At 38.8% G+C, this 25,691-nt stretch overlaps 1 protein-coding gene across 2 annotated transcripts in view; it reads left to right on the forward strand.

Moving 5' to 3' along the window:
- Positions 1-25,691, forward strand: part of LOC105493650 (DEAD-box helicase 10) — a 274,626-nt gene that overhangs the window by 242,594 nt on the left and 6,341 nt on the right. For both annotated transcript variants that reach the window (XM_011761477.2, XM_011761476.2), the window contains exon 17: positions 9,947-10,083. In XM_011761477.2, the coding sequence (XP_011759779.2) occupies positions 9,947-10,083 (137 nt within the window). The remainder of the gene's footprint in view (positions 1-9,946; positions 10,084-25,691) is intronic.

Consider the following 25,691-nt stretch of genomic DNA (forward strand, 5'->3'; position numbering starts at 1 on the left):
AATTCAACATGAGATTTGAGTGGGGACACAGATCCAAATCATAACATCCATGGTTTTGTATATATTCCTTTTTTTTAATTGAGTAATATTTTAGTCATCAAACTATTTACTATTAATACCTGGTTTAGCATGTATTACTTTTATTTATCGTCCTCAAGAACTGTAGTTCATTCTGGGCCGGACGCAGTGGCTCATGCCTGTAATCCCAGCACTTTGGGAGGCTGAGGCGGGCGGATCACGAGGTCAGGAGATCGAGACCATCCTGGCTAACACAGTGAAACCCCGTCTCTACCAAAAATACAAAAAAAAAAAAAAAAAAAATTAGCCCAGCATCATGGCAGGTGCCTGTAGTCCCAGCTACTCAGGAGGCTGAGGCAGGAGAATGGTGTGAACCTAGGAGGCGGAGCTTGCAGTGAGCCGAAATCTTGCCACTGCACTCCAGCCTGGGCAACAGAATGAGACTAGACTCCATCTCAAAACAACAACAACAACAACAAAAAACTGTAGTTCATTCTAACATTGGTACTCCTTTGAGCCTTAATCATTTATTTAGTTTCAATTATATTCTTTTGTGTATAGTATTGTATATTTTTCTAGTATGATACACTGCTTCCTTAGATGATGTAAATATTTCACATTTCTGCTTATGTTTAGAATTTAGAGAAAGCAGGAGGGTCCTTAAGGATATGACTGCCAAACTGCTGGAAAGTCTTTTCCCAGTGTGCACACGTGGGTTGATGGTAAATGTTAGTATAGGCATCATCACATGCATTTCTCTTCCAGTGCTCATAACAACCTTGAATGGTAGATGTCAGTGTTCAGATTAAACTGATGAGGAAGCGGAAGCTTCCTGAGTTAATGGCCTAAGGACACACAACTAGCCATTAGTGGAGCCGAAGTCAAATTAGTGTTTTGTGACTCATCTCCTATTATAGTGTTTATTATTGTAAGAAAAATAGTGAACTGGACTTGCAATTTTTCTTTTACTTAATATCTTATTTAGTGTAACATTTCTCAGAAAAGACAAGAAATAAAGATGATCAATAAGATGCACCATTATTTAATAGGGCATTATGAAATTGTAGTATCATCAGTATCCTGTTGGGCTCAGTAGAATATTCGTATATTAAGAAAGCAAGTGAGTAAGCAATTTACGAAGAAGAATGAATTTTGTGCAAAGCAGCCTTAGAAGAAAATCTCATTTTGCTAAAAGTCTTAAGGTTAAAATGCTGAATCAGAGTCCTTTACTGGCGTGCTGTGTCTCAGATTACATTCTTCTTTTATACCAATGCTCAGCACCCAGGAAGTGTGCAGTAAACAGTTGTTAAATGAATATTCCAAGTTCTGAAGAGCCGTCCAATTTTGGAATATGCTCTTTAGGGCTTTGCATATTCATGTGCCAGCCCTTTGCCTGCCATTCTTAACTTTATTCACTGCATGCATTATTTATATCACTTCCTCATAGTCCTTCAGTCAGATATTCCCATTGTTTTAGAATGATGAGAAAAAAAATAAAAGTATTGAGAGGAAATTGTGTAAGTGCTACTTTATTGAAGGGACCAATTCTGTACTGAGGTGGCATTTATCTGAATTTACCTGCTTGTTCCTCAATATGGCTTTTATCATTCCCCAGCATCCTCCATTGCCTCTTTTTTTTTTTTTTTTTTTCTTCCTGTTTTTCCTTTTTTGAGACGATATCTCGCTCTGTCCTCCAGGTTGGAGTACAGTGGCGCGACCTCAGCTCACTGCAACCTCCACCTCTCAGGATCAAGTGATTCTCCTGCCTCAGTCTCCCGAATAGGTGGGATTACAGGTGTCCACTACCATGCCCGGCTAATTTTTGTATTTTTAGTAGAGACAGGGTTTCACCATGTTGGCCAGGCTGGTCTCGAATTCCCATTGCCTCTCATCCCCTCAGATTTCTATATGGTTAGGCGGCCAGATCTGAAATGTGTTGCCTTCCTCTCATTTGCTGTGTCAATTGTATACATTAATGCTGGCTGTTAGGAAGAGCAGAGATGTTTCTGAGCAAGATCCCCATAATTGTAGGGGATCAAGGTTGGGGTTTTAAAGTACAATTAAGCCGCATATATTAGAGGTGCACCCAATACATACACATTTGGTCATATACCAAAGATGAAGTATGTAAATCAGTATTATGCTGTAACCCAAATCACCATTGTAGAATAAATTTCTAGGAGGCAGATAAACTGAAATTATTGTGAAATATTTTTGTTAGTGTTACAACATTATTATTAAAAGGTAATGGGGCCAGGGTGTTAAAATTTAACATTATGGTGTGGGAACCATAATTTCTCAGCACTGTCAGTTGCTCTTATGTTTCCTATTCTGCACATCTGCCTTAGTAAATACATACTCACTTTCAGTGATGCATTTAATAACATCACTAACCTTTTTGTGTTCATAATTCAGAAACATTTTTAATTTCTTCTGTAAATAGTTTAGTGCCTAGGATTTATAGCTTGGGGAAATCTCAAAATCAGTCTCTCTTTAACTACTGAGGATGGTCATTTATCCCTAGCAATCATTTTTTATCCTAAATTTAAAAACTGTGAAGAGTTAATGCATTCTTAGAAAGTTGTTTTGAAGTTTTTTTAGTGGAACAAAGTGTGTTTTGATTGCCTCACTTTTCTCTAAAATTTTCTTTTTAATCTTTACATTCCTCGTTGGAATAAAAAATAGTTTATAATAAATTTTGGAATTTTTCCTCTTTGTGAAATTTCAAAGTTGACATTTTGCTTTTAATTCATACAATATGGGAAGACTTTAAGTCCTAGATGGAATTAAATAACTAAAATTTAAATTCATTTCTTAAAGGTTATTTTGTTTTTATAAATGCTGTATGGCATGTAGGAATGTAATAAAGATAATTCTCTGTATTTAGGCTTTTAATACATTTTCTCACTGATAATCACAGCCTAGCATGACTAGGGCAACAGATTAATCAGGAAATTTGTTTAAAAAATCAGGCAGTGGGTCTCTAATACATTAAATATGTTTTTACTCCTGTGTCCCATTTATATTTGGTGTCAGACGACAGACATTACCACGTACTTTGCTGAGTTCTGGGGGAATGGAAATGAAAAGTGTGTTATTATGTAGCATATTTTAGGGTCTTACTGTGTGCCAGGTACTCTTAAGTGCTTTACCTATGTTGTTTCATTTCACCTGCACAGTCGTCCTATGAAACAGATGCTTTTTACAAGTTTTACTGAAGAAGCGATGCTTAGAAATACTTGATGACTTGTGTTATCAGGTATAGTATAAAGAAGCATGTTTGGTCTTTGTCCCTGGTTCCTGGCATAGAACACCCTTAAGCCCCTGGGATTTCCTGAGTGACAGGAGTGTCTCTGGTTATTCTTAAGAAGTCCTTTCAGCACTTGGCGTTTATACTAATGAGGTGGCTTAGGGTGGTGTCTCTAGTTAGCTTCAGGGTGCAGGCTGGTTACCAGAAAGACCAAACAGTTGATTAGAGGTTGGGGCTTTTAGCCTTATTCCCCCATCCTCCCTGGAAGGGAAGGGTGGCTGGAGATTGAATTATAAAAGCCCTTGAACAGTGAGTTCAGAGAGCTTCTGCATGGGCAGACACATTCATGTGCTGGGACGGTGGCCCACCCAGGAAGGGCATGGAAGTTTTGTGTCTCACTCACACCCCTTCCCCTGTCCTGTGCCTCACTCCCTTGTCCTGTGCCTCACTCCCACCCCTTCCCTTGTCCTGTGCCTCACTCCCACCCCTTCCCTTGTCCTGTGCCTCACTCCCACCCCTTCCCTTGTCCTGTGCCTCACTCCCACCCCTTCCCTTGTCCTGTGCCTCACTCCCACCCCTTCCCTTGTCCTGTGCCTCACTCCCACCCCTTCCCTTGTCCTGTGCCTCACTCCCACCCCTTCCCTTGTCCTGTGCCTCACTCCCACCCCTTCCCTTGTCCTGTGCCTCACTCCCACCCCTTCCCTTGTCCTGTGCCTCACTCCCACCCCTTCCCTTGTCCTGTGCCTCACTCCCACCCCTTCCCTTGTCCTGTGCCTCACTCCCACCCCTTCCCTTGTCCTGTGCCTCATTCCCACCCCTTCCCTTGTCCTGTGCCTCTTCCTCTGGCTGTTTCTGAGTTTAGGCCTTCATAATAAATGGGCAATCATTAAGTAAAACACTTTCCTGAGTTCTGTGAAAAGCTGTAGAGAATTATGGAAGCTGAGATGGGCCTGTGGGAACCCCTGAATTTGTAGTCTACTGGCCGCGGTTGTCTGAAGTGTGGACAGTCTTGTGGGACTGAACCCTTGACCTGTGGGATCTGTGTTAAGACACTCTGCATGGTTACTGACAGAATTGAGTTGTATTTTTGGACACCTGTTGGTAGCTGTTGGATTGGTGTGAAGAGGCACCCTGCGTTTGATGTTAGAAGGCACCACAACAGGCAAGAAGCAGCAGAGGGTGTTCAGGAGAGAAGTAGCATGCACGAAGACTGGAGGTGGAAAGAGGCTTGACTAGTGCCAGGACCTGAAAGTACATGTGTTGTAAACCGGTGTCTTATATTATCACATGTCAGATTTGAAATCTATTTCAAAACTCTAATTACAACACAGAATTGGAGTGATCAGAATTGGGGAAAGAATACTTGCAGGAAGACCCATTAGGCAGCTGGTGCAATATTCTAGGCAAAACAAAAGCCAAAAGGAGGCTTGGGAGCCAAGGATAAGGAAAGTGGAGATTACCACATGTAAGGTATCATAGGAAGCACCTGCATGTTTTACAAAGCTTATAAAATACGCTTGATACTGAAAAAAAAACTGTGCAAGCACATCCAAAGCTTTAATGGTGAGAATTGAGATTCAGGGTGATGTAGGAGAAAACTCCTTGTGTATGTCCAGGTTTGTGTGACCTCAGTAAGTAATTTAGTCATCTGAAGCACAGTTTTGTAATTTCAAAAATGGGAACAATAAATCTTTTTGACCTACTTCATAGGCTTTGAAGATCAAGTAAGATAATCTATGTTAAAGCACTTTGTATGTTTGTTGTAGGAGACTGCCACATCTTGTTTGTGTTTCTTGCCATTATCAGAACCAAAACCAAAATAACCAGTCAGGTAACATTTCTGTTTTGGGACATTTTCACCTGCCCTACTTGTAAATGAGTTTTCCAACTAACTGTTTTAAGAAAAGTCATTCCTATTTTAGGTGAAATAATTTCCTCAGGGGTTCTTAAACTGTGTTTCGGAAACTGCCAGTTATAGAGGTGACACTGATCTCTTCATGTGGGTGAAATGCTCCCCCTCTCTCTGCCCAGGGCTTTGAGGAGTGTGTGTGTGTCTGTGTGTGTCTGTGTCTGAGGATGATAGGGGGTTCTTGTTTTGAGCAGGCTGGAAGGGTGGAGAAAGATGGGAGAACTAGTCGGTGAGGGGGTAGTGGTGGCAACTTTCAACCTGGAAATATGAAGAAAAAGAAGCATGTTGACAGCCAGAATGCATAATCAGTCAGCCACATGTTAGGGGATCCATAAGGTGAAAACTGCTTTCTGTCTGTATCAAATGTTAGACGTTTAGCAGGGCTTGTGGAGTTGATTCACTCTTGATTGACTGCTCCCCAGAAATAGCAGAACCTGGCTTTCATTTTCATACTTATGTGGGTAACTGTTCGAGAACAGCTCATTTTGTTATCAGGTCAGGGACATTATTTTCTTCACTGCAGCATCTCCAGAACCTAAAAGTGTGTCTGCTATAGGCAATAGGTGCTTAATAAAGATTTGTTGAATGAAGACATCTCCCTCTTAATCCATTTGTGCAGTTATAGCAAAATACCTTAGATTGGGGGTAATTTATAAACAACAGAAATTAACTGCTCACAGTTCTAGAAGGTGGGAAGTCAAAGATCAAGGTGCCAACAGATTCAGGGTCTGGTAAGGGCTTGTTCTCTGCTTCATAGTGGGACTGAGCAAGGTTCCTCAGGCCTCTTATAAGGGCACTAATCCCATTCAGATAGGCTCTACTGTTAGGACCTAAGCTCCCCCGCCCTCCAACTTTTTTTTTTTTTTTCCCCTCCTGAGACAGGGCTAGCTAGCTCTGTCATCCTATCACCCACTGGAGTGCAGTGGCGTTATCTTGGCTCACTGCAGCCTTTGCCTCTTGGGCTCAAGCTGTTCTCCCATCTCAGCCTCCCAAGTAGCAGGTAACTATAGGAGCGTGCCACCATGCCTGGCTAATTTTTTTGTAGAGGTGGGGTTTCACCATGTTGTCCAGGCTGGTCTAGAACTTCTGAGCTCAAGCAATCCACCTGTCCCGGCCTCCCAAAAAGCTTTGCCTGTTAATACTATTGCCTTGGGGGTTAGGTTTCAACACATGAATTTTTGCGGGGGACACAAACTTCAGACCATAGCATGTTTTGTAAGGTATCCTCTCAGTGTTTATTAAACTGCTGTCTTCTTTGTTTCTGTATTTAACAGAGGTCTGATGTGTATGACTATGCTTCTGTATATACTAATTCTCTTAAATATATTATGTACCTGTCTCAGTCACTTTGGGCTGCTGTAGCAAATTCCATAGACTAGTAATTTAAGCAACACACATTGCTCAGAGTTCTAGAGGCTGGAAAGTTCAGTATCAAGGTGCCAGTAGATTTAGTATCTCATGAGGGCCTGTTTACTGATTTGTAGATGGCTTCTCACTGTGTCCTCACCTGGTGGAAGGGGAGTTAGCTAGCGCTCCAGTTCCTTCTTTTGAGGGTGCTAATTCAATGCACGAGGGCTGCACCCTCATGACCATCGCATTGGGATTAGGGTATGGACATATGAATGAAGAGAGGTGCAAACATTGTCCATTGTAATACCCCTGTAATCCACAGAGTCTAGTTGATTCTCCTTCATTAATATCTCTCATACCGATCCTCCACCTTCATCTCCACTGCTACTTCCTTTGTTAATTATTACAGTTTTAAAACTTATATCCTTCCTTCAAATGTTATACCTTCCAACCACCCTTTCTATTGCTGCATTTCTAAGGTACTAATTTAGTTTCCTGCTAAAATACTTAAATGGTCTTCCCTTGCTTACAGCAGTGAGTTTCCAGCCATGGTGTCCTAACACACTGACATGACTGGGAACTGTGTCAGGCAAACTTGTCTTCTCTTTGATTCCTATATTAGATAGCTACAAAGTTAAAAAAGCTACATGCCCTCCTCACAATTTGCCTACAGGATATTCCTGTGGACAAAGGACAGACAGAACTCAGAGTCATCCCTCTGCTCATGTGAGACAAATGCTTCTCTGAGTGTTTCCTCTGCCCTGTTGTTTCACTGAGCCAGACTAAGGCACAAGCGACTTTTCCTCTACCTCCACCTCACATGTAAATTGTGTATTTAGTAAGAGGCTAATCAGAGACTCAAAAGAATGCAATCGTTTGTCTCTTATCTACCTATGACCTGAAACCCCCCTCCCTGCTTCGAGTTGTCCCGCTCTTTTGGACAGTTGTGAGGTAATAGATATGTCAGAGAATATTTGTCTGACTCATGAAAATAAGTCAAAAGGAGGTAAAAATGAGGATGGTTCTGTCAGTCCAAAATATCTGAGACAAATCTTAACCAATTTAGAAAGTTTATTTTGCCAAGATTAAAGGACACACCCATGACACAGCCTCAGGAGGTCCTGAGGACATGCAGCCAAGGTGGTAGAGGCACAGCTTGTACATTTTAGGGAGACGTGAGACATCAATTAGTATCTGTAAGATGTACATCGGTTCAGTCCAGAAAGGCAGGTCAACTCGAAGCAGGGAAGGAACTTCCAGGTCATAGGTAGCTAAGAGATAAACAGTTGCATTCTTTTGAGTCTCTGGTTAGCCTCTTACTAAATACACAAATCACATGTGAGGCGGAGGTAGAGGAATCATTCACGCCTTAGTCTGGCTCAGTGAAACAATAGGGCAGAGGAAGCAATCAGAGAAGCATTTGTCTCACATGAGCAGAGGGATGACTTTGAGTTCTGTCTGTCCTTTGTTCACAAGGAATATCCTTGTGGGCAAATGGCAAGGGAGGTATGTAGCTTTTGTAGCTATCTTATTTAGGAATAAAATGGGAGACAGGTTTGCCTGACACAGTCCCTAGCTTGACTTCCCTCTTGCTTAGTGACTTTGCCGTCCCTGTTTCCCTTTCACAGTCCCATTTTTTAAATTATCTCTTAAATGATTCATGAAATCAAAGAGACAGAGCAGCTAAGAATGTCCATTTACTTACCGTATATGGCTAGAAAGTACATACTTTTAGACTTTGCTAAAAAGACATTGTACTTCAGAATGTTTTCATTATGGTGATATTTTTAACTTAGTGACTTGTGTTGTAAATGATAGTGGTTTTGTTTGTTTGTTAATAAATTAAAGGTATTAGTCACATCATGCTTTCCATAATATAGGTATTATACATTTTATTGGTCATTGTCATGAATTGACTGTAATGCAGCGCAGACAATACGGTATAGCATCAACATTGCAATCATTTTGTAGGTCAGGAAATAGCAAGGCCTAGATGTTGTCAATTACAAGAGACACATTAAACAAAATCCAAAATAGCATTGTGTCCATTTGAAAGTAAATTTTTATTACTTTGAATTAGTATTATTATGCTATTCTGAATTGTTATTCAATTTCTGGGAACGAGCATTAATCATTGGAAATCAAAGGAATCAAAGAATCATTGAAGTTTGTATCATTTGGTATGAAGAAGTATTGTAAAGATGGTAACTGAAAGAAACCCTGAAATTTTTTTAGTCCTACTTAAAATTTTCTGTTAAATGCATGTGCCACTGCTAGTTTTGGTTTATCTAGTAGTTGACAAAACCAGTCTACCAGAAATAAATTTGTTATGTGATGTTCATAACATAAATGTATAATACATTTAATTTTGCATTATTTTGTTTTTTTGACAAAAATAACCACCAAAAATTAAAAACAAAAAGAGCCGCCTTACCTACCTGCTTGCATGAAACTGAAAGGATCTCAACTTCCATACATTCCCTCCCATGCACTATTGCTTTTCCCATTTCTTGGTGTTCCTCCCCTTTTCCCATTGTTCTTAGTGACTTTGCACTTGCATTTGAATTTAGAAGACCCATCACTATAAATACACTTCTACACATCTGATGATTGTTGTTGTTTTGTTTTTAAGAGATGAGATCTCGCTGATCACCCAAGCTGGCGTGCGGTGGTGCAATCATGGCTCACTCTAGCCTCAGCCATCTGGCACATGAGATCTTCCCGCCTCAGCCCCTGGAGTAGCTAGGACTACAGACACATGCTACCCTGCCCAGTTAATAGATCTGATAGTTTTTTAAGACTTATACTTTTGTGGTCGTAAAATCAGACAAATGTTACTGTACTCTTGCTTCTGGTCTTTTATATTTTCACCTAATATTTTTGGTAGTTTTGAAACTTAGATGTGTGGACAGGAGCACTAAAACAACTTTATATGCTGTTTCTTTATGTTTATTTTTATTTTATTTTAGAGATGTTTTCCAGGCTTGTGTGCAGTGACTATTCACAGGCGTGATCATTGTGTACTGCCGCCTCAAACTCCTGGGCTCAAGCAAGCCCCTTGCCTCCTCCTCCTGAGTAGCTGGGATGACAGGAGCACGCCACAGCACTTGGCTTTTATTTCTTTGATAATTGAGTTGAATTACATGGAAATAATAAAATAGACAATTTTCTCCTGTATTGTATTTAAAGGACTGAGTAGTGATTTGCTTTCTGAATCTTATTTTATTTTTGAAATGATAAGGATTTTCATTCTCTTTGCAAATGGTTGTGGTTCTGAAAGTCGCTTGCCTTCACCAGAATAGAAAACTTCTAATCTGAGGATGTCAATTAGAGGGGTATCCATTTGGGTCTGGAAATAAAACCTGATTATTTATCAACTGACTTCTTCAACTACAATTTCCGTTATTATTATTTTTTAGGCCAAAGATGAAGAGGAAGCCTTTCTGGATTGGAGTGATGATGATGATGATGGATTTGATCCAAGCACGCTCCCAGATCCAGATAAGTACAGAAGCTCTGAAGATTCAGATAGTGAAGATATGGAAAATAAAATTAGGTATGTTTTTACCATTGGTATGAAATGCATCCTCAATACCCACATGAGTCTTCTAATGAATCCACCAAAAGACGTTACTAAGAGTTCTACTCCGAGATGTTTGTTGCTTTTTTTCTTTTTTCTTTTTTTTTAAATATACCTTTACTTATATTCCTGGAAATCCTGCTGCTATTTTTTTACTCATTTTGTTGCAGATTGTTCTAGAAATACGCTTTTCTGATCATGTTAGTGCCTTGTTGATCATTTTTATAATCCTTATTAATGGATGTGTGTGATACATGAGTTGTGTTTTTCCTTTTTTTTTTTTTTCCTTATCTTTCTCTGAGTCCTTTATGCCTAAGTATTTGATGCACTAAGATATGTTCTCTGCAAAAAGCATTAGGGTTTTATTTTTTTTCATTGTCAAAGAACGCTATTAAAGATACTGCTAAAAATTGTCCTTGAATTTTAAGAAGGGGACATCATTCTTCCATATTCTTTTATATGGAATTAAATAACAAATAAAATACTGGAGGGGCTGGGCACCGTGGCTTATGCCTGTAATCCCAACACTTTGGGAGGCTGATGTGGGAGGATTGCTTGTAGCCAGGAGTTTGAGACCAGCCTAATCAACAAAGTGAGACCCTGAATCTACCAAAAAAAATGGTTTTTAATAAATAAAATAATGGAAAACCTGTACAGAAACAACCTTTGACAAATTCCTTCACTTTAAAATCTATGGATTATTTATTTGCTACCATTGCCAGAAACAAATGAAATGTGAAGAATTGAATAATAGTATGACTTGCTTAGCATTTGTTTTCAGAGTACTATGTATTAGATTACGTTAAGAGTCTATTGATTTAAAAGTTGAGAATGTTAAACCTCATGCTCGATCTAAACCAATGAGCTTCTTTACGGAAGGGAGGTACTAATGACAACAGATAGAATTAATATGATGGAAGAAAAGAGGAAGCTTGATGGAACCCTTGAAGTGCTAGCACAGGGAGTTTGGAGTTGGAGAAATAGGCCATAGGGAGTTATAATTTGTTTTAAACAAGAACATTATGAAAAAGTCTTAAAGATTTTCTTAGGTGAAAATGCTGTGGGGAGACAGAGTTACTCTTCATTTGAGTCTCATGCATATTTAAACATGAATTATTTTTTAATAGAGAAAATTCACTTATCCAAATGCAGTCTTCTGAGGTGATGCCAGAAACTTCCATTTGCTGTTGGACAACTAGGTGGTTGAACATATTAGCTTTATACAGCATGTGTAGGCTCTAGGTAGTAGACATGTTTGCTTTACTACCACAAGAGGCACCACAGATGAAAAGAATTTGATTAGAATTTACAAAAATATATAAATGTTTGTGCCATAAGGATTAAATAATTTAGGTTCTGGGCATATTCCTAATCATTGAAAATTGACCTCTAAGAGTAAATGTACACACTGAGTTCCTTGGTGTATGTGTCTGAGACCTAGATGAACCCCAGTGGGGTCAGGTTTGCTGCCCCTTGGGTTCTTATATAAATGTACCTCTTTTAGAAGGGTTTATTGGGTCTGTATTTTGGTAGATGTGATTTAATGTAACATACATGACTTTTAGTCATTATCTTCCAAGTGTTTCCATGTAACTTGATTCTCTGGAAGGAGCATTAATTGGTTCTTACAGTTCTGCAGCCGTATTTTGCGTGTCTGTCTAATATACCTTTAAAAGATAGAGTCAACCTTTGAAACCTTTGGTAGGATGTCAGCAATCCTTCTGCATTTGACTTACATGGATTTTTTCCCTAACATTTTTAATGATAGTTTCTGGGTCATCTTTCATCTGTGTACAGCAGGCATTTCATTTTCATTCTTCTGTCATTTCTTGCCCTTATAGTGACATTTCCGTGCTACCACCTAGTTAATATAACTTGTTCTCTAGTAGCTTATGTATTTCATCCTGTTAATTAGCTGTAAATGTTTTGTACCTAGAAATTGTCTCTACATATTTTTTTTGTACCAACACTTAACTGCTCTAGCCTCACTTCCCACCCCTAATATTAATGTCATGGCACAGAGAATGCCTTGACATATTTGAATTGATTAATTGATTGATGAAGGAGATTTACAGGGTTAAAAAAGAAATGTAGTTGTAAGAGGCTATATCATTGGTCCTAATATTAATAGGTTGAATGATACAAGAGATGACAGAACATAGATGGAGAGTTGGAAGAAGCTGAGTTCATATAGTGTACTGGTGATGAACAAGAAGGTAGGAGTACCTTGAGAGATGACAAAGCATCTTAACTTAAAGACAAGGGTTCAGATGGAAAGTATTTAAGCATTATATGAAAATTACAGCAGTTTTAATTTCAGGCACAGCTAACAAGTCTGCATTAGTGGAGACTGGGATTGGTTAACTTGTTTTAAGCTGACAAAAAATTGTCTTTTGTTGAAGAGGAGGATATCAGCAAGGGCTTGATTACTGATGAGGGATTTTATTCCTGTAGTGTATATAAGGGCTTCCTAGCAGGTTTTTTGTTTTGGCCTGTGAACACAGACATTGTCTAATCTTATAGCCTCCTTTTAGATGAAAAAACCAAGGCTTTAAGGGCTAAAATAACTTGTCTGTGGTCACAATAAAATTTAGGGACAGACCAATGTGATCTTTGTTAATTAAACTGATTCCCTAGTTCTAGAATCTCAGTTAGGTGTATAGAATCATCCTGGTGTTGAGAGAAGTAGCTCAGGATAATGTCATTTGACTAAAGACCTGGTTCCATGGACTAACCATAACATAGGCTTCACTAAACCATGGTTTCCCACCCTCAGCATTATTGATATTCCGGCTCAGATAATTTTTTGTTTGGGGAAGGGTATAGGCTGTTTAGCATCATCCCTGGCCTCTAACAATACCATTTGGCACAACTAAAAATATCTTTAGACATTGTCAGGTATCTCTGAGGAAGCAAAATTGCCCACAGTTGAGAAACTGGACTAGACCCCAGATGGCAGATACATATTACTGGTGCTTAATTTCCTCTGTCCTTCATTCAGAGTAGGCTATTTCTCTATTCAGTTCCATTTGGCCTAAGCAGTCCTCAGCACAGTCTCTATCAATCAATTGGAACTGATACAGAAGGTAAAACCTATTTGCCATTCCTGTACTAGCAGGCAGGATTTGGAATAAATTGTAAGTAGTAACCTATGTCTGTAATTTCTATTTATGCTTTAATTTCCATTTTTCTCCGTATTCTGTGGTTTCTTTACCTCAATGGCAGTGAATCAAGATGTATGTAAACTAAAACCAAAATTGTTTTGGATAAAGAAAATGTATTTGGAAGATTGTATATACTAGAATTTTGACAGTAGTAATTGCTGTTGCTATTACTATTTGCATAGTAGCACCAGTACAGTTTTTCTGTATTCTTCTAGTTTGGCTACACCTTCTTTTTCTTTGCTTCTCATAAGCTGTATGACTATGTGCTAAGATCTTGTGATGTCAGCTTTAGTGGGTCCTCCTGATAGGTTCACAGGTTTTACTTGCTATGCAGTCTCTAACCCTCTACTCAGTAATTAAGGCAATGACTAGTACTCTGACCTCTTAGACATCATCACATCTCTCAGTAGGTTATTCTCTGGCCATACACTTAGCATTTTCAGAGATGAGTTCACTCTTAGGGGACTAGATAGACCAATTAGAAAGTAGATATTAGTCCCAAATTAAGTAGCATGAGCTAGTTTCTTTGAAAGTTTTCTATGGGTGTTTCTTTTTCCTTCACTTTATTGACACGCATAACTATTCAGCATGAGTAACACTTTTGTTGCTCCATGTGGAAAAGACACTGTCAGTTGGAACTAGGCAATGGGGAGCCAGATTTAGTGGAGAATGACAGAATCTGGGGTCAATAGTTCCCCCTGAGGGAGGTCTGACAGGATTTTAAAGAGTTTGTACTTCTGCCTTCTTTCTCAGTTCAGTGCATAGCTGCAATAGAGTTTAAACTACCTTCGACCCTCTAGGATTATCAGAATTGTTATCTCCAGCACTGAGATTTCGAAAGAGTTCTGATGTGGATTCAACTCAGTTTAGTTAGCATTACCAAAAGAGATCTTGCTTATAATAGGGTTTCAGGGACAATGAAAATTATATGACTTTGGGTTTCTTTTGATGAGCTTTAAGAATGCTACCATGAATAGTTTATTTATCCTCAAAAACAGAACTGTGAAACAGGGGACCAGCTAATCTACCCGTAGTACAGAAGTAGTTGGGGCCAGATGTCCAAACTCCATTTAAGGATCTAGGCTTTCATGTGCTATTTTTGACAACAGGTGTAGAAGCGAGAGCTTGCTTTGATGTTCTCTGGCTTTTTTGCTCATCTTTATCCGTCTTACACATTGGTCTAGGCTGAGTTTTACTCTGGCTTTCACCTCTCATTCTTTCTTCGAAAATGTGGAGTTAACACAGGTAGAATTAATAGATGTTAGGATTTGTTGTTGTTGTTGTTGCAGTTGTAGACAAAACAGCTTAGTAGGAAACCCAGCTTTCTGTTTCAGTGGGCTTTGTGACATTCATTGAATTTATTGGTCTGCTGGGAACTGCACAGAATCCTGTGTTCTTTCCTCCAGTAAGTTTTGCAAGAGTTTTGTACCTTTTTAGGAACGAAGACCTCAGATACTGTAATTGCCTTTGGGCTTGTGAATGATTTTTCATTTCAAATTGTCCATGCGATAAAGTTACATCACGTTCAAAATAAAAATATTTTTAAAAGCTTCTATATGGGGTGCCAAGGAATAGAGTAAGAATCTTCTGCATTATTTAAATCATATTTTACTTAAGAGTTAAGAATACCCACTTGATCTGTTAGTCTCTGGATTATAACATTTCTTCCATACATTCTTTCAACGAAAAATGTTTTAATGCCTGTCATGGGCCAGGCATGGATACAGAGGATAAAACATTAAACAAGAAAAGTGTCTTTCCTGCTTTCACAAAACTTTTTGTTCCATGGAGGTTACAGGTAGCTAAGTAAGCAATTACACAGCAGTGTGATGGATTAGTTTGTGGTTTGTGCACTGGGGGAGGCGGAGGGAATGGAGTAGGTAGGGAATGAACATGGAGACCACATAAGTGATGGGTCCAGTCTAGGCCTGGTGGATCAGAAAGAGCTTCCTGAAGGCAGTGATGTCTACACTGAATCAGACTTAGGTGTAAGTGTTAACTGAGCAGAGGGGAGGGTAAATTGCACTTCTAAAAAGTGTGGCCTCTAAAGTGAGATGAGTGTCTTGAATCATATTCCATTTAAAACTCTTCTTTCAATAAAATTGCTTCTCACAGCTGTGCTTCACAGGCTGAGAGACTTGACTCGGAACATATAAGATTAATTTTTGTATATCTAGTAGCATTTATCATGTTTGGTTTTTGGCCATCTTCGTGTGAATTGTTAATGGTGTGAAAATTTGCAAAGTATTAAATACATTGAAAAAGAAACAGCTAGATGTTCCAGATATTCATTATCCAGTCAAATTAAGGTTTTAATATTTATAATCTTAACCTTTTTCAAACAAAAAAAGGAAAAAGAAAAGGTGGTGACTAGACTCTTGGTACCTTATATCAATCTTTGCTTTGCAGCCTACGTTCTTTAAGGCAGGTGGCTTTATCAAGAATTCTTACATGGTGTAGGGTATTTGGTAGATTATTCTAGGTAGCATAAGACCAATTACATCTGTAGTTTGTACTGAGGCCATTGTCATCATTTAGATATGATAACTTCTATATGGATTGATACCTTTTCCTGTACAGAGTAAACGATTCCACGTCTAAATATAATTAGGTGGTTCTTTTAACCTATTTTTACACACCTCTGAATCAAAAGACTAATCAAGGTTTTTGGTCTGCATGTTTGTTCTTTTATTTGGGTTTTTGTTTTGTTTCTGAAAATCTGTTCCATATTCATTTGTCTATCTTTTGAGTGAACTTGCCTGTCTTTAAAAATGATCTCTTACATGAAGTAGATGAACTACTTTAACCTCTGTGGTTTCTCCTAGTATTGAGTTCTGTGACATCTCTTAAATAAGTTTTGCTCAGTACCTATTCTAAGATTTTACAGTCGGCTTCATAATTTGTGGGAGGCTTTTCACTTGGAAAACAAAGTTCTCAGAAGCCATTTTCATTTCCTTGTTTTTGGCTGGAGCTAAAAGAGCTTTTTCTTAGTCTAGATGATTGTTTAAAAAAATACTATTCACTACGGTTTCCAATTACTTGAACCTCTACTTGATTGAGTCTCATTGTGTGTAGCAGATGTAGAAAGAAGTTGGCTCAGCTTAATTATGTAGTGAATTTATTGTGTGCCTGCCATTCTTTCCTCTTACTCTTTTCAACTTCAGGAGTATATGCCGAGCATTCTCACATGCCGAGCAACTTTCAAGAGAAAATCTTAATCATTTCTTACTTGTCAAACATTTGAAAATAAGAACACTATTTGGAGAAACTCCCGAGGCAGATTGTTGGGGTGGGGGTGGGAAAGGCAATATTTGTCTTCGGACTTTTAGAGAAAGGTTGCTACACACTGGGCAAGGAGGATGTTATTTTCTGGGGTGAGGGCTGAGTTAAGATGGGGAAGACATAGTGTGAGAAATTGGGAGTTTAAGAAGCTACTCTTTTACTGTTACTGTTTTTGCCCTGTGCTTTCTACTCTACCATTTAATCAACCATTATATAACTCAGGACAGTTGGGAGCCTGTCATTTTTTCAGAAGCACCAGGATCTCTTAAGAAGGACGAATAGCTCAGGATGGCATGAGGCTAAGATGAACCACCCTTGCTAGTAGGGTTCTCTGGCAGGTGCCCTAACTCTGGTGCGCTGCAACTTTGTTTTCACCGAAAAAACCTTTGTGAATGACTTCTTAGGATGTTTCTTTTAGTCATTTCACATTGCATTCACATAGAATGCACTCGTGCCTAATGACTGCAAACTTTCCATCCCTTGGTTACACCATAATTTCCTTGCCCACCTCCCTTTTAAAATTTTTAGATTGTATCCATGCTTAGGTTTTTGGTTCTTGTTTGATTTTATTTCACCTATGCTTAGGTTTTTGGTTCTTGTTTGGTTTTATTTTGTTATTACAAGTAATTTTAATGGGTTTTAATTTTTGTTATTGTAAGTAATTTTTTAAAATTGTTAGTAAATTTTTTAAAGGTTGCTTAGGTTTTGGGTTCTTGTGTGATTTGATTTTATTTTGTAATTATAAGTAATGTTTTAGTGGGCAGCCTTGTTGAAGACTGGGTTTTGTCTCCTTTGAAGTCACTTGAAGGACTGATGAAGAGTGAGACTAAACTGTAAAACTTCATTTTGCCAGATAGCTGGAATGTTAGGGACATGCCTGGGTAGGTGATGATCTTGGATATTGAAAACTAATCAGGGAAAGTAGATTGAGAGAGAAGCAGATGAGATGTGTTTCTGGGGAGCACAAAATGTTCTACGTGCAGATTAGCCGTGAGAAAAATGCATAGCATAAACTCAACTTGTATGATGTTTAATTTTTTTTTAATCTGGGAGAAGAGACATAATTGTACCTTCTAAACTGCTGTGGAGCAGGGATTCTTAACCTGGACTCTGGATGAGCTTTAGGGAAATCTTGAGATTGCATGCGAAATGATGGCGTGGGCGTGCATGTAGCATAGACACTCCTGTGCAGTTAACTGCTGGATTTATGACCAGAACAATAGAGTGGGGCCAAAAACTTTTTGCCGGTCCTAAATGGCGTCGTAGATATTTTACAGATGGAAACACATATGTGAAGTAGTGGTGTGATGTGCAATCTTCTGCCTTCTCGTTCTTCCTCACCACCCCCAGCCTTTTCTGATTATTAGAATTCTGATCCAAGAGGACCAGTTTTTTCCTCTCCTTTTGCAGTTATGTTTATAATGAAGTCTGAGCCCATCAATCTTTTCTTAGATGAAATTGTTTTTACAAATTTGTTTTTAGTACTGAGCAGCTAGAAAAGAGACATTAAGGATGTGATATATTTTCACTACCAATTCTACATGTGGTAGCCTTTGCTGACAGGAGAAAGCTGAGCACATTTTATGGAATGTACTGCAATAATTAATCTTCATTAGGACCGTTGCATGGACTCATAAATTAAAATTTATGGTAAGGAGAAAAGTCTCTGGCACAACATTTTTGAATACCAAAGTGCCAATACTTTAGGATAGGTATAAAGGTTTCTGAGTATGTTTCAAATGATCACAAGCTCATTTATTAGGTTTAAATTATTTAGGAAAAAAATCCAAGCTACATTTATGGATATGAATGCAAGAAGGAGAGTTTTATACAATTAAATGTCCAAAACTGGGCTCTCGGGCACTAAACTCTTGGTTCTCCCAGTAGCTTTGCACAGCCAGTTTAGCTGCATGTTGTAAAAGGACACCCAGGGTTTCTGTGTAAGGGCATGTTCACTGTTCTCCACCTCTGGACACCCACCCTCAGCTTCCTTGCAGCTGTATCAGTCTGTGGTTTCACCTGATAAAGTTTGCATTCCAAAAGAAAGAAGAAAAAGCAAGAAGTTGAAAAGCTGCTCAGACTGTCTAATAAAAGGAGTGTGCTTTCTTCTAGCAGCCCCTTGTCCTTGCTTTTGTGAAATTTTTGAATAGGCTGTACAGTGATGTCAATCCCCTATTCTGTAATTTAACACATACGAACTTGCGCACCCCTAATTGTACATGAAGAAATGCAGTTGCCACAGAAGTTATGAGCTCTAAAATGAGTCTTATGCCACTTTCTGGCTGCACAGTCTCTTTTCCAGTCAGGTTTACAGAATCCCCCATAATTTCAGTTGCCGTTTTATAACTTAATTATTGGAACTGTCTGCCCCAGCATCCTTGGAAGTTTAGTGCTCACTCCACTACGTTGGGTTTCTATAAGGCATTGCATCCAGTAGGAGAGAAGTTGACAGATTTTCCCAGAAGATGTTTTTCTTCTATGTTGCCTTGGCCATAGCCTATCGGACAGCACTTGGAACTTTTTTTTTTTTTTTTTTTCTGATGGAGTCTCACTCTGTCGCCCAGGCTGGAGTGCAGTGGCGCGGTCTCAGCTCACTGCAACCTCCGTCTCCTGGGTTGAAGCAATTCTCCTGCCTCAGCCTCCCGATAGCTGGGACTACAGGTGCACACCACCAAGCCCGTCTAATTTTTTTGTATTTTTAGTAGAGAAAGGGTTTCACCATGCTAGCCAGGCCGGTATTGAACTCTTGACCTCAGGCAATCTGCCTGCCTTGGCCTCCCAAAGTGCTGGGATTACAGGCGTGAGCCCCGCACCTGGCGGGAACATTCTTGAAGTTTGGTGTAGTGGTTCTGATTACTGTGTCTTCGCAGCCCAGGAAGTGTGGTTTCTGGGTTACAAAGGACATTCTGACTTGTTTTCTTTGGATTTAATTCACACGTCATTTATTTAAAGTATGCTGTTTACCAGTGAGTGGTCTTCCTATTCATGGCAGGTACCAATGATTACCTTGCTCTTCTTGTGATAATATGTCATTTGCCCCACTCTTTCCCACACTTGTAAGTTTATTAGCTAAAGTGTTCTAAGAGCCAGAAAGGGAATTTAAAATTCAAGTGGAACAAGCCCTAGGAGTTCCCGCTACTTGGAATAATATATCAGTGAGTCAGTCTCTCTCCTTATGCCTTTCTCTGTCAATACATAGGAATTTAAACTATGCCTGATCCTGGCAGTGTTCTCAGAAGCATCCATTTTACAAAAATAGTTGCTTCTAGCAGGTGTGAGATACGAATTACGTGAGGTTCTGTGCACCAAGAGACTGAATGCCTTGCCCACATTCGCCACTGCTTGTAGTTTTAGAATATTGATCTACATGCAGTATTATTATCAACTTTGTGACAGGGAAAGTAGTTTTATGAAATTAAGACTGTTAGAACAAAGGCAGGCTACTTGGCTTTGTGGGGAAAACTGCAGGTTTGGGGATCAGAGAGACCTGAGTTTGAATCTTTCTTTTACAAGTTGTGGACCTTTGACAAGTTACTTAACCTGTGTGACCCAGCTTTTGTCATCAGTCAAAGGAAGATAATTTTTGCCTTGCAAAGTTACTGTAAAGATCTAACAAGGGTAAAAAGAAAGTGAAGTATGACATTGAATAGGGTCATTAATATGTAGTAATTATTTTAATTACTAAAAGCGAAACTGGTAGGAGTTAGTACATGAGTATATACATTGATAGGAATAAAACTTAATGCCCTCTAGGGTATCTACTTTTCACTGTCTTCCTCATTGAAGTCGTTTATTAAGTCCCCAGATAGCACTAGGCCCTATATTCAAAACAGTTTGCAAAAATATCCTACAGCCTGGTTGAAATTAATGATGTAGTGACAATAATGTCATGTAACATAGCCTATTCAAAATGTGGATAGAGAGTCCATGTTACCAAATTGGAGTGTAGGACTGTCCTTACCTGTCTGTTCTCCTTCGACAGTCCCATGATTTAGGCATTTGATAAACTGCTAGTTTACCATGTGACTTGCAGAGAGCAATAAAGAAGAGGTACTGGACCCCAGCCCCTCATAGAGCGTACACTTCAGCAGGAGAGGTGGACCATAAGGAAGTAAGCAAAAACCAGATAAGAGGTGGTGACAGGGCCTTGAAAACAATAACCGGTGAGGGAGGAATTGGGAGAGTTCGCTTTAGCCAAGATGGTTAGGAAGAACCCTCTCTGAGGCGAGACCTGACGAATTATTGAAAGCTACCTCTGGGAAGAAGGAATGATTCATATTTATCCTAGTGTTCTAATCATGGTTTGCGTAGACAATTATTATTTAAATATTTACCCTAATAGCATCATCATGACTGTACAATTCTGTGTATTCCTGTTAGGAGATTCCTTGGCTGCTTTTCACCTCATCATCATTCTACCCGTGTGTCTATCCTGATTGTGGTACTGACTTCATGGAAGGTGATGAGTATAAGAAACAGTTGCTATTCTAGTCCATACAGTGGCAACTCATTAGAAAGGAGTGAGCCAACATTGAAATTCTCATAAGAACAGAAAAGTGAAATTGAGATGGTCTGAGTACTCTAAATGAGGATGGGAAAGGTAACTCAGGTGATGTATTAAGGGACATGTAATTCTTTGGGGATAAAAAGAGAAAACTCTGATGTGTTTCTATGCTAATTTAATTAAGTTATAATGTATTGGGGGGTATACTACCTATTTTAAACTATACTTTTTTTTCTTGACTTTCTTCCTAGCTGTTTTAGTTTTTACAGTAAACATGGAATAAAAAATAGAGTTTTCATATTTCCCCTCACTACCTCTGCAGTTTCCCCGATCAGTAACATCTTGCATTAGTGTGGTGTATTTGTTACAATGGATGAACTAATAGTGATACATTATTATTAACTAATGTCTATAGTTCAAATTAGAGTTCACTTTTGGTGTTGTATATTTTATGGGTTTTGACAGATGTATAATGTTATGTGTCCATCATTATAGTATCACACAGAATAGCTCATTGCTCTCAAAATCCCTTGTGCTCCACCTGTTTATCCTTCTCTTTCCGAATCCCTTGCAACCACTGGTCTTTTTATTGTATTCACAGTTTTGCCTTTTCTGAAATGCCATATGGGTGGAATCGTATATGCAGCCTTTTCAGATTGGCTTCTTTCACTTAGCAATATATTTTTAAGGTTCCGCTATATCTTTTTGTGGCTTGATAGCTCATTTCTTTTTATCACTGAATAATATTCCATTGTATGGATGTATCGCAGTTTGTTCATCTATTGAAAGACATCTTGGCTGCTTCCACATTTTGGCAATTATGAATAAAGCTGCTATAAATATTCATGAGCAGGTTTTTGTGTGGTAATAAGTTTTCAGCTCCTTTGGGTAAATATCAAAGGGCACGACAGCTGGATCACATGGTAGGGAGTATATTTAGTTTTATAAGAAACTGCTAAACTCTCTTCCGAAGTGGCTGCATCATTTTGCATTCCTACCAGCAATGAACAAGAGCTCTTTTTGCTCCACAGCCCCACCAGCATCTTGTATTGTCAGTCTTTTGGAATTTAACCATTTCATAATAATTTCTGTAGTTTAAAGCTGTTTTTAATTTTTAAAATATAGTAGACTGTGATAATAATAGACTTTGTCTTTTCAGATTTTGGTTATATGCTGGATTAAGTACTATTCTGCCAAACATGAAATTCTAGCTTAGCGTAGCCCTTCCTTACGAACAGGGTTGCCCTTTGAAGAACTGTCTTCTCAGCCTCTCAAAGTGAAGATTTACCTGAGATAAGGCTAATAATAATATACTTAATTTTAATAAACGCATCAAAGACTGTTGTTGCTTGCTGAGGGCCTTAACCTAACAGGGACCCAGGACCTCTCTTCCCTCCTAGAATTTGTCCCAGACCCCTACCCCATTCAGAATCCCTTCCTGAGTGTCCCAGCTCCCCAGGAGTTCTCTCATGAGCCATGATAGTGCCACTGTACTCCAGCCTGGGCTAAGCGAGACCCTGTCTCAGGGGGTGGGGGGACATCTCAAGTTAAAAGGCTTTCTCACCTTACCTGGTAAAGACCAATATAATCCAGTTAACATCAACAGAAAAGTAAGATCATGCCTACCATGGGGAGTTGGAGAAGCCATAGTTAACATTTATAATGCATTCACTATACATATATCACTTATTTAATCTCTCTATGAGGTAGATATTAGTCACATTTGCAAACATAAAAATTGGCACTGCGTGACGTTCAGCAGTTTTCCCAAGTTTTAGGCAACTGCTAGGGTTTAAATTGGGTCAGACTGTCTCCAAAGCCATTTTCTTTTCCTCTGTGCCAGAATTTTGGAAATGACGTATTTAATAACAGTACTTGAATCATTGTTAAGTAACTGATTTGTAAAAGCAGTCGTTACAACATTAAACAAGGAAGGGGGAAAAGTAGATATTTTTTACATTATGCCATGTGTATATTTCAGAGAACTTACCTGTAAAGTTAAGGGGAAAAAAGGTTCCATGGTCACAGTGTCTTCCAAATATACTGAGTTAAACTTGATAGGACGAAGTTACAGTAAGATCCAGGCACCATGAACTAGATGTTATAAAATACCTTTAACAATAAACCTTTTAGGAAACTAAAGATTCTTCTTAATCACCTAGTTACGCTTCCTCTTAATTTTGTCTTCAGATCCTGTGTCTCAATGTTATCCACAAGGTTATGGTGTGTTCTGTGCCTTGCTGAAGCCTAAAAGCATTCATTTTCCTGCTTTACCAGTCAAATAACCCTCTCAAAGCAGTAAGGTTAGTCTTATAGGAATTGTTTTTAGTGAGCCAACAAAAGCTACTAGAACCAGGAGTCTGGTTTTTGGTTTTGTTTGTTTTGCACATATGTCATCAGTGTGTAAAATATAAAAAAAGGGATCTATCCTTTTTTCTGTAAAGGGCCAGATAGTAATCATTTTACACTTTGAGGTATACTCACCTCTGCCGGTACAGTGGTAAAGCAACTGTAGACAATACATAAACAAGTGCGTGAGGCTGCATCATCAGTAAAACTTGATGTATAAAACAGGCACTGTGTGAAATTTGGCCCACAGGTGTAGTTCGCTGACCAGCCTTTCCTTTTTAAAGTTGGTAATCCACTTTAAAGTCCTGTTGAAAGCTTTATATACTTTGCAAAATTTACCTTCTCCTTCTCTTTGAAAATGGGAACCAGGTTGAGCATGGTGGATACGCCTTTAGTCCCAGGGAGGTTGAGGCAGGAGGATTGTGTTAGCTCAGTTCAACGCTAGCTTGGGCGACATAGCAAGACCCACCATCTCTAAAAAGAAATAATAATAAAATGGGAACCATTTTGCCAGTCTCCAGTCTTTGAGGATCCTCTTCCATTCTCCATTGACCCTAATGAACAAGATGGTTTCCACTTTCTCTAAGAACCCAGTATGTAGTTCTCAACAATCAGGGAAGTACTTCATTTAGAGTAGCTAGTGGCTTCATATAATCTTCATCCACTTTGTTTCTTTCCTGGATACCAATGTTTCTTGTTTGTTTTTTTCTAAAGGTCTTTCTCTTCAAAAGAAAACAAAAGATATAAGTTGAGAATTTGCTTTTTGGTCTAGTTTCCGATCAACATTAGGTAGTACTCTTGTGATAAAAATGAAAGCAACTTCAATTTTAACTTTTAATGTTTTTGACAAGTGCTGTATTTGCTTATTATACTCTGTTGAAATATTGTATCTGCTGGTGGCAAACCACCCTGAGTCTAACGTCCAGGAAGGTGAGGGGAGATCCCACTGTTATTGCAGGTCTTATGGAACCTGATACCTTTGTCTTGAAGTCATAGTCATTTGTTGACTGTGCTACATGCTGTTAAAGAAAAAAATTCATGACACTTACTAAAGAATAGTAAGTCAAACTTTATTCAAGGGGTAGGGGCCACTGCAATGGGGTTTTTTAGTAGGGGTGAGAGACTGAGCTCAACTGAGAGTACAACTAGGACGAGTGAGAGTTACAGAGATTTACAGGGAGGGATCATTAATGGAAAGTTATTAAGAAGGAACATCAAGGGTTTGGAGGATTCTGGCTAAACAGATTCCACAGGATTGTTACTGAAGGCAAGCCTGGGGGATGGGAAATTTGACCAGATATTAAGGGTGAGAGATTTTTGTTACACTGACTCAGCAGGATTCTTGTTAAACTGGACTAAGTTGGCAGACCTGGACTAAAGACAAAGCCCAGTCAGAAAGAGGACTTAGAAGAGCCAGACTCAAGTTTGGTCAAAAGAGAGTGTGTTTGTCAGTACTTCATTGAGGGTTAAGATTTTGATGTGATCACACATTTTTAAAAGGATAATAGTTAGATTTTATTGCAAAGAACATCAAAATTACTCATTTTTGTTGAAGTGACATGCCAAGTTTTGATCTTTTTATAATCTTAAAAGTATTGTCTCATTTCTCATTGTGAGTCTGAAGTTATTGGGTGGTACTTTTTTACAGTATAATTTCCCTTCCTCCATTAGTGTGTTAATTTTCACTGTGGCTTTGATCTCTTCAATTTCTTTGGAATTAATGATACAGTGTTTAGAGAAAAAATACAATGCAGATTTAAATGTCTACTTACATACTGGCTTAAAATGAATCATGTATGCTGCAAAGAAGATAAGAATGTGGTTTTAGTTGGGGATTATTCTTTCTGACCCTATATGACATACAGTGGGCCAGTCAGATACTACGCAGGACAGAAGCTTGGCCCAGGGGGTTTATTCGTTTCTTCAAGAAACATGTATTAAGCCCTTGGGTACCAAGGCAGTGTGGCTGCAAAAAACAAGACAAAGTTTTTGTCCTTAGGGAACTTGTAATGTAATAGAAGATAAATACATAGACAGTTGCCATAAGGCATTTCAGATGGTGCGATGGAAGTAATCACAATGTTAGGGTAACCCTAAGAGGGCACTTAACTCACATGGGGGTGGGTCAGGGAAGGCTTCCCAGAGCTGGGAGGAGGTCAATGAGTGAGGATGGTTGCAGAAGCCCTAGAAAACATAGATGGATTTGAGAGAGGATCAATTAAATTAAGGTTATAAAGGAGAAGGTAGCTCAAGGATGACTTCCAGGTTTTCAGTGGGGGAGTAGT

Source organism: Macaca nemestrina, chromosome 12 (assembly GCF_043159975.1).
Source record: "Macaca nemestrina isolate mMacNem1 chromosome 12, mMacNem.hap1, whole genome shotgun sequence".
Taxonomy (NCBI): Eukaryota; Metazoa; Chordata; class Mammalia; order Primates; family Cercopithecidae; genus Macaca; species Macaca nemestrina.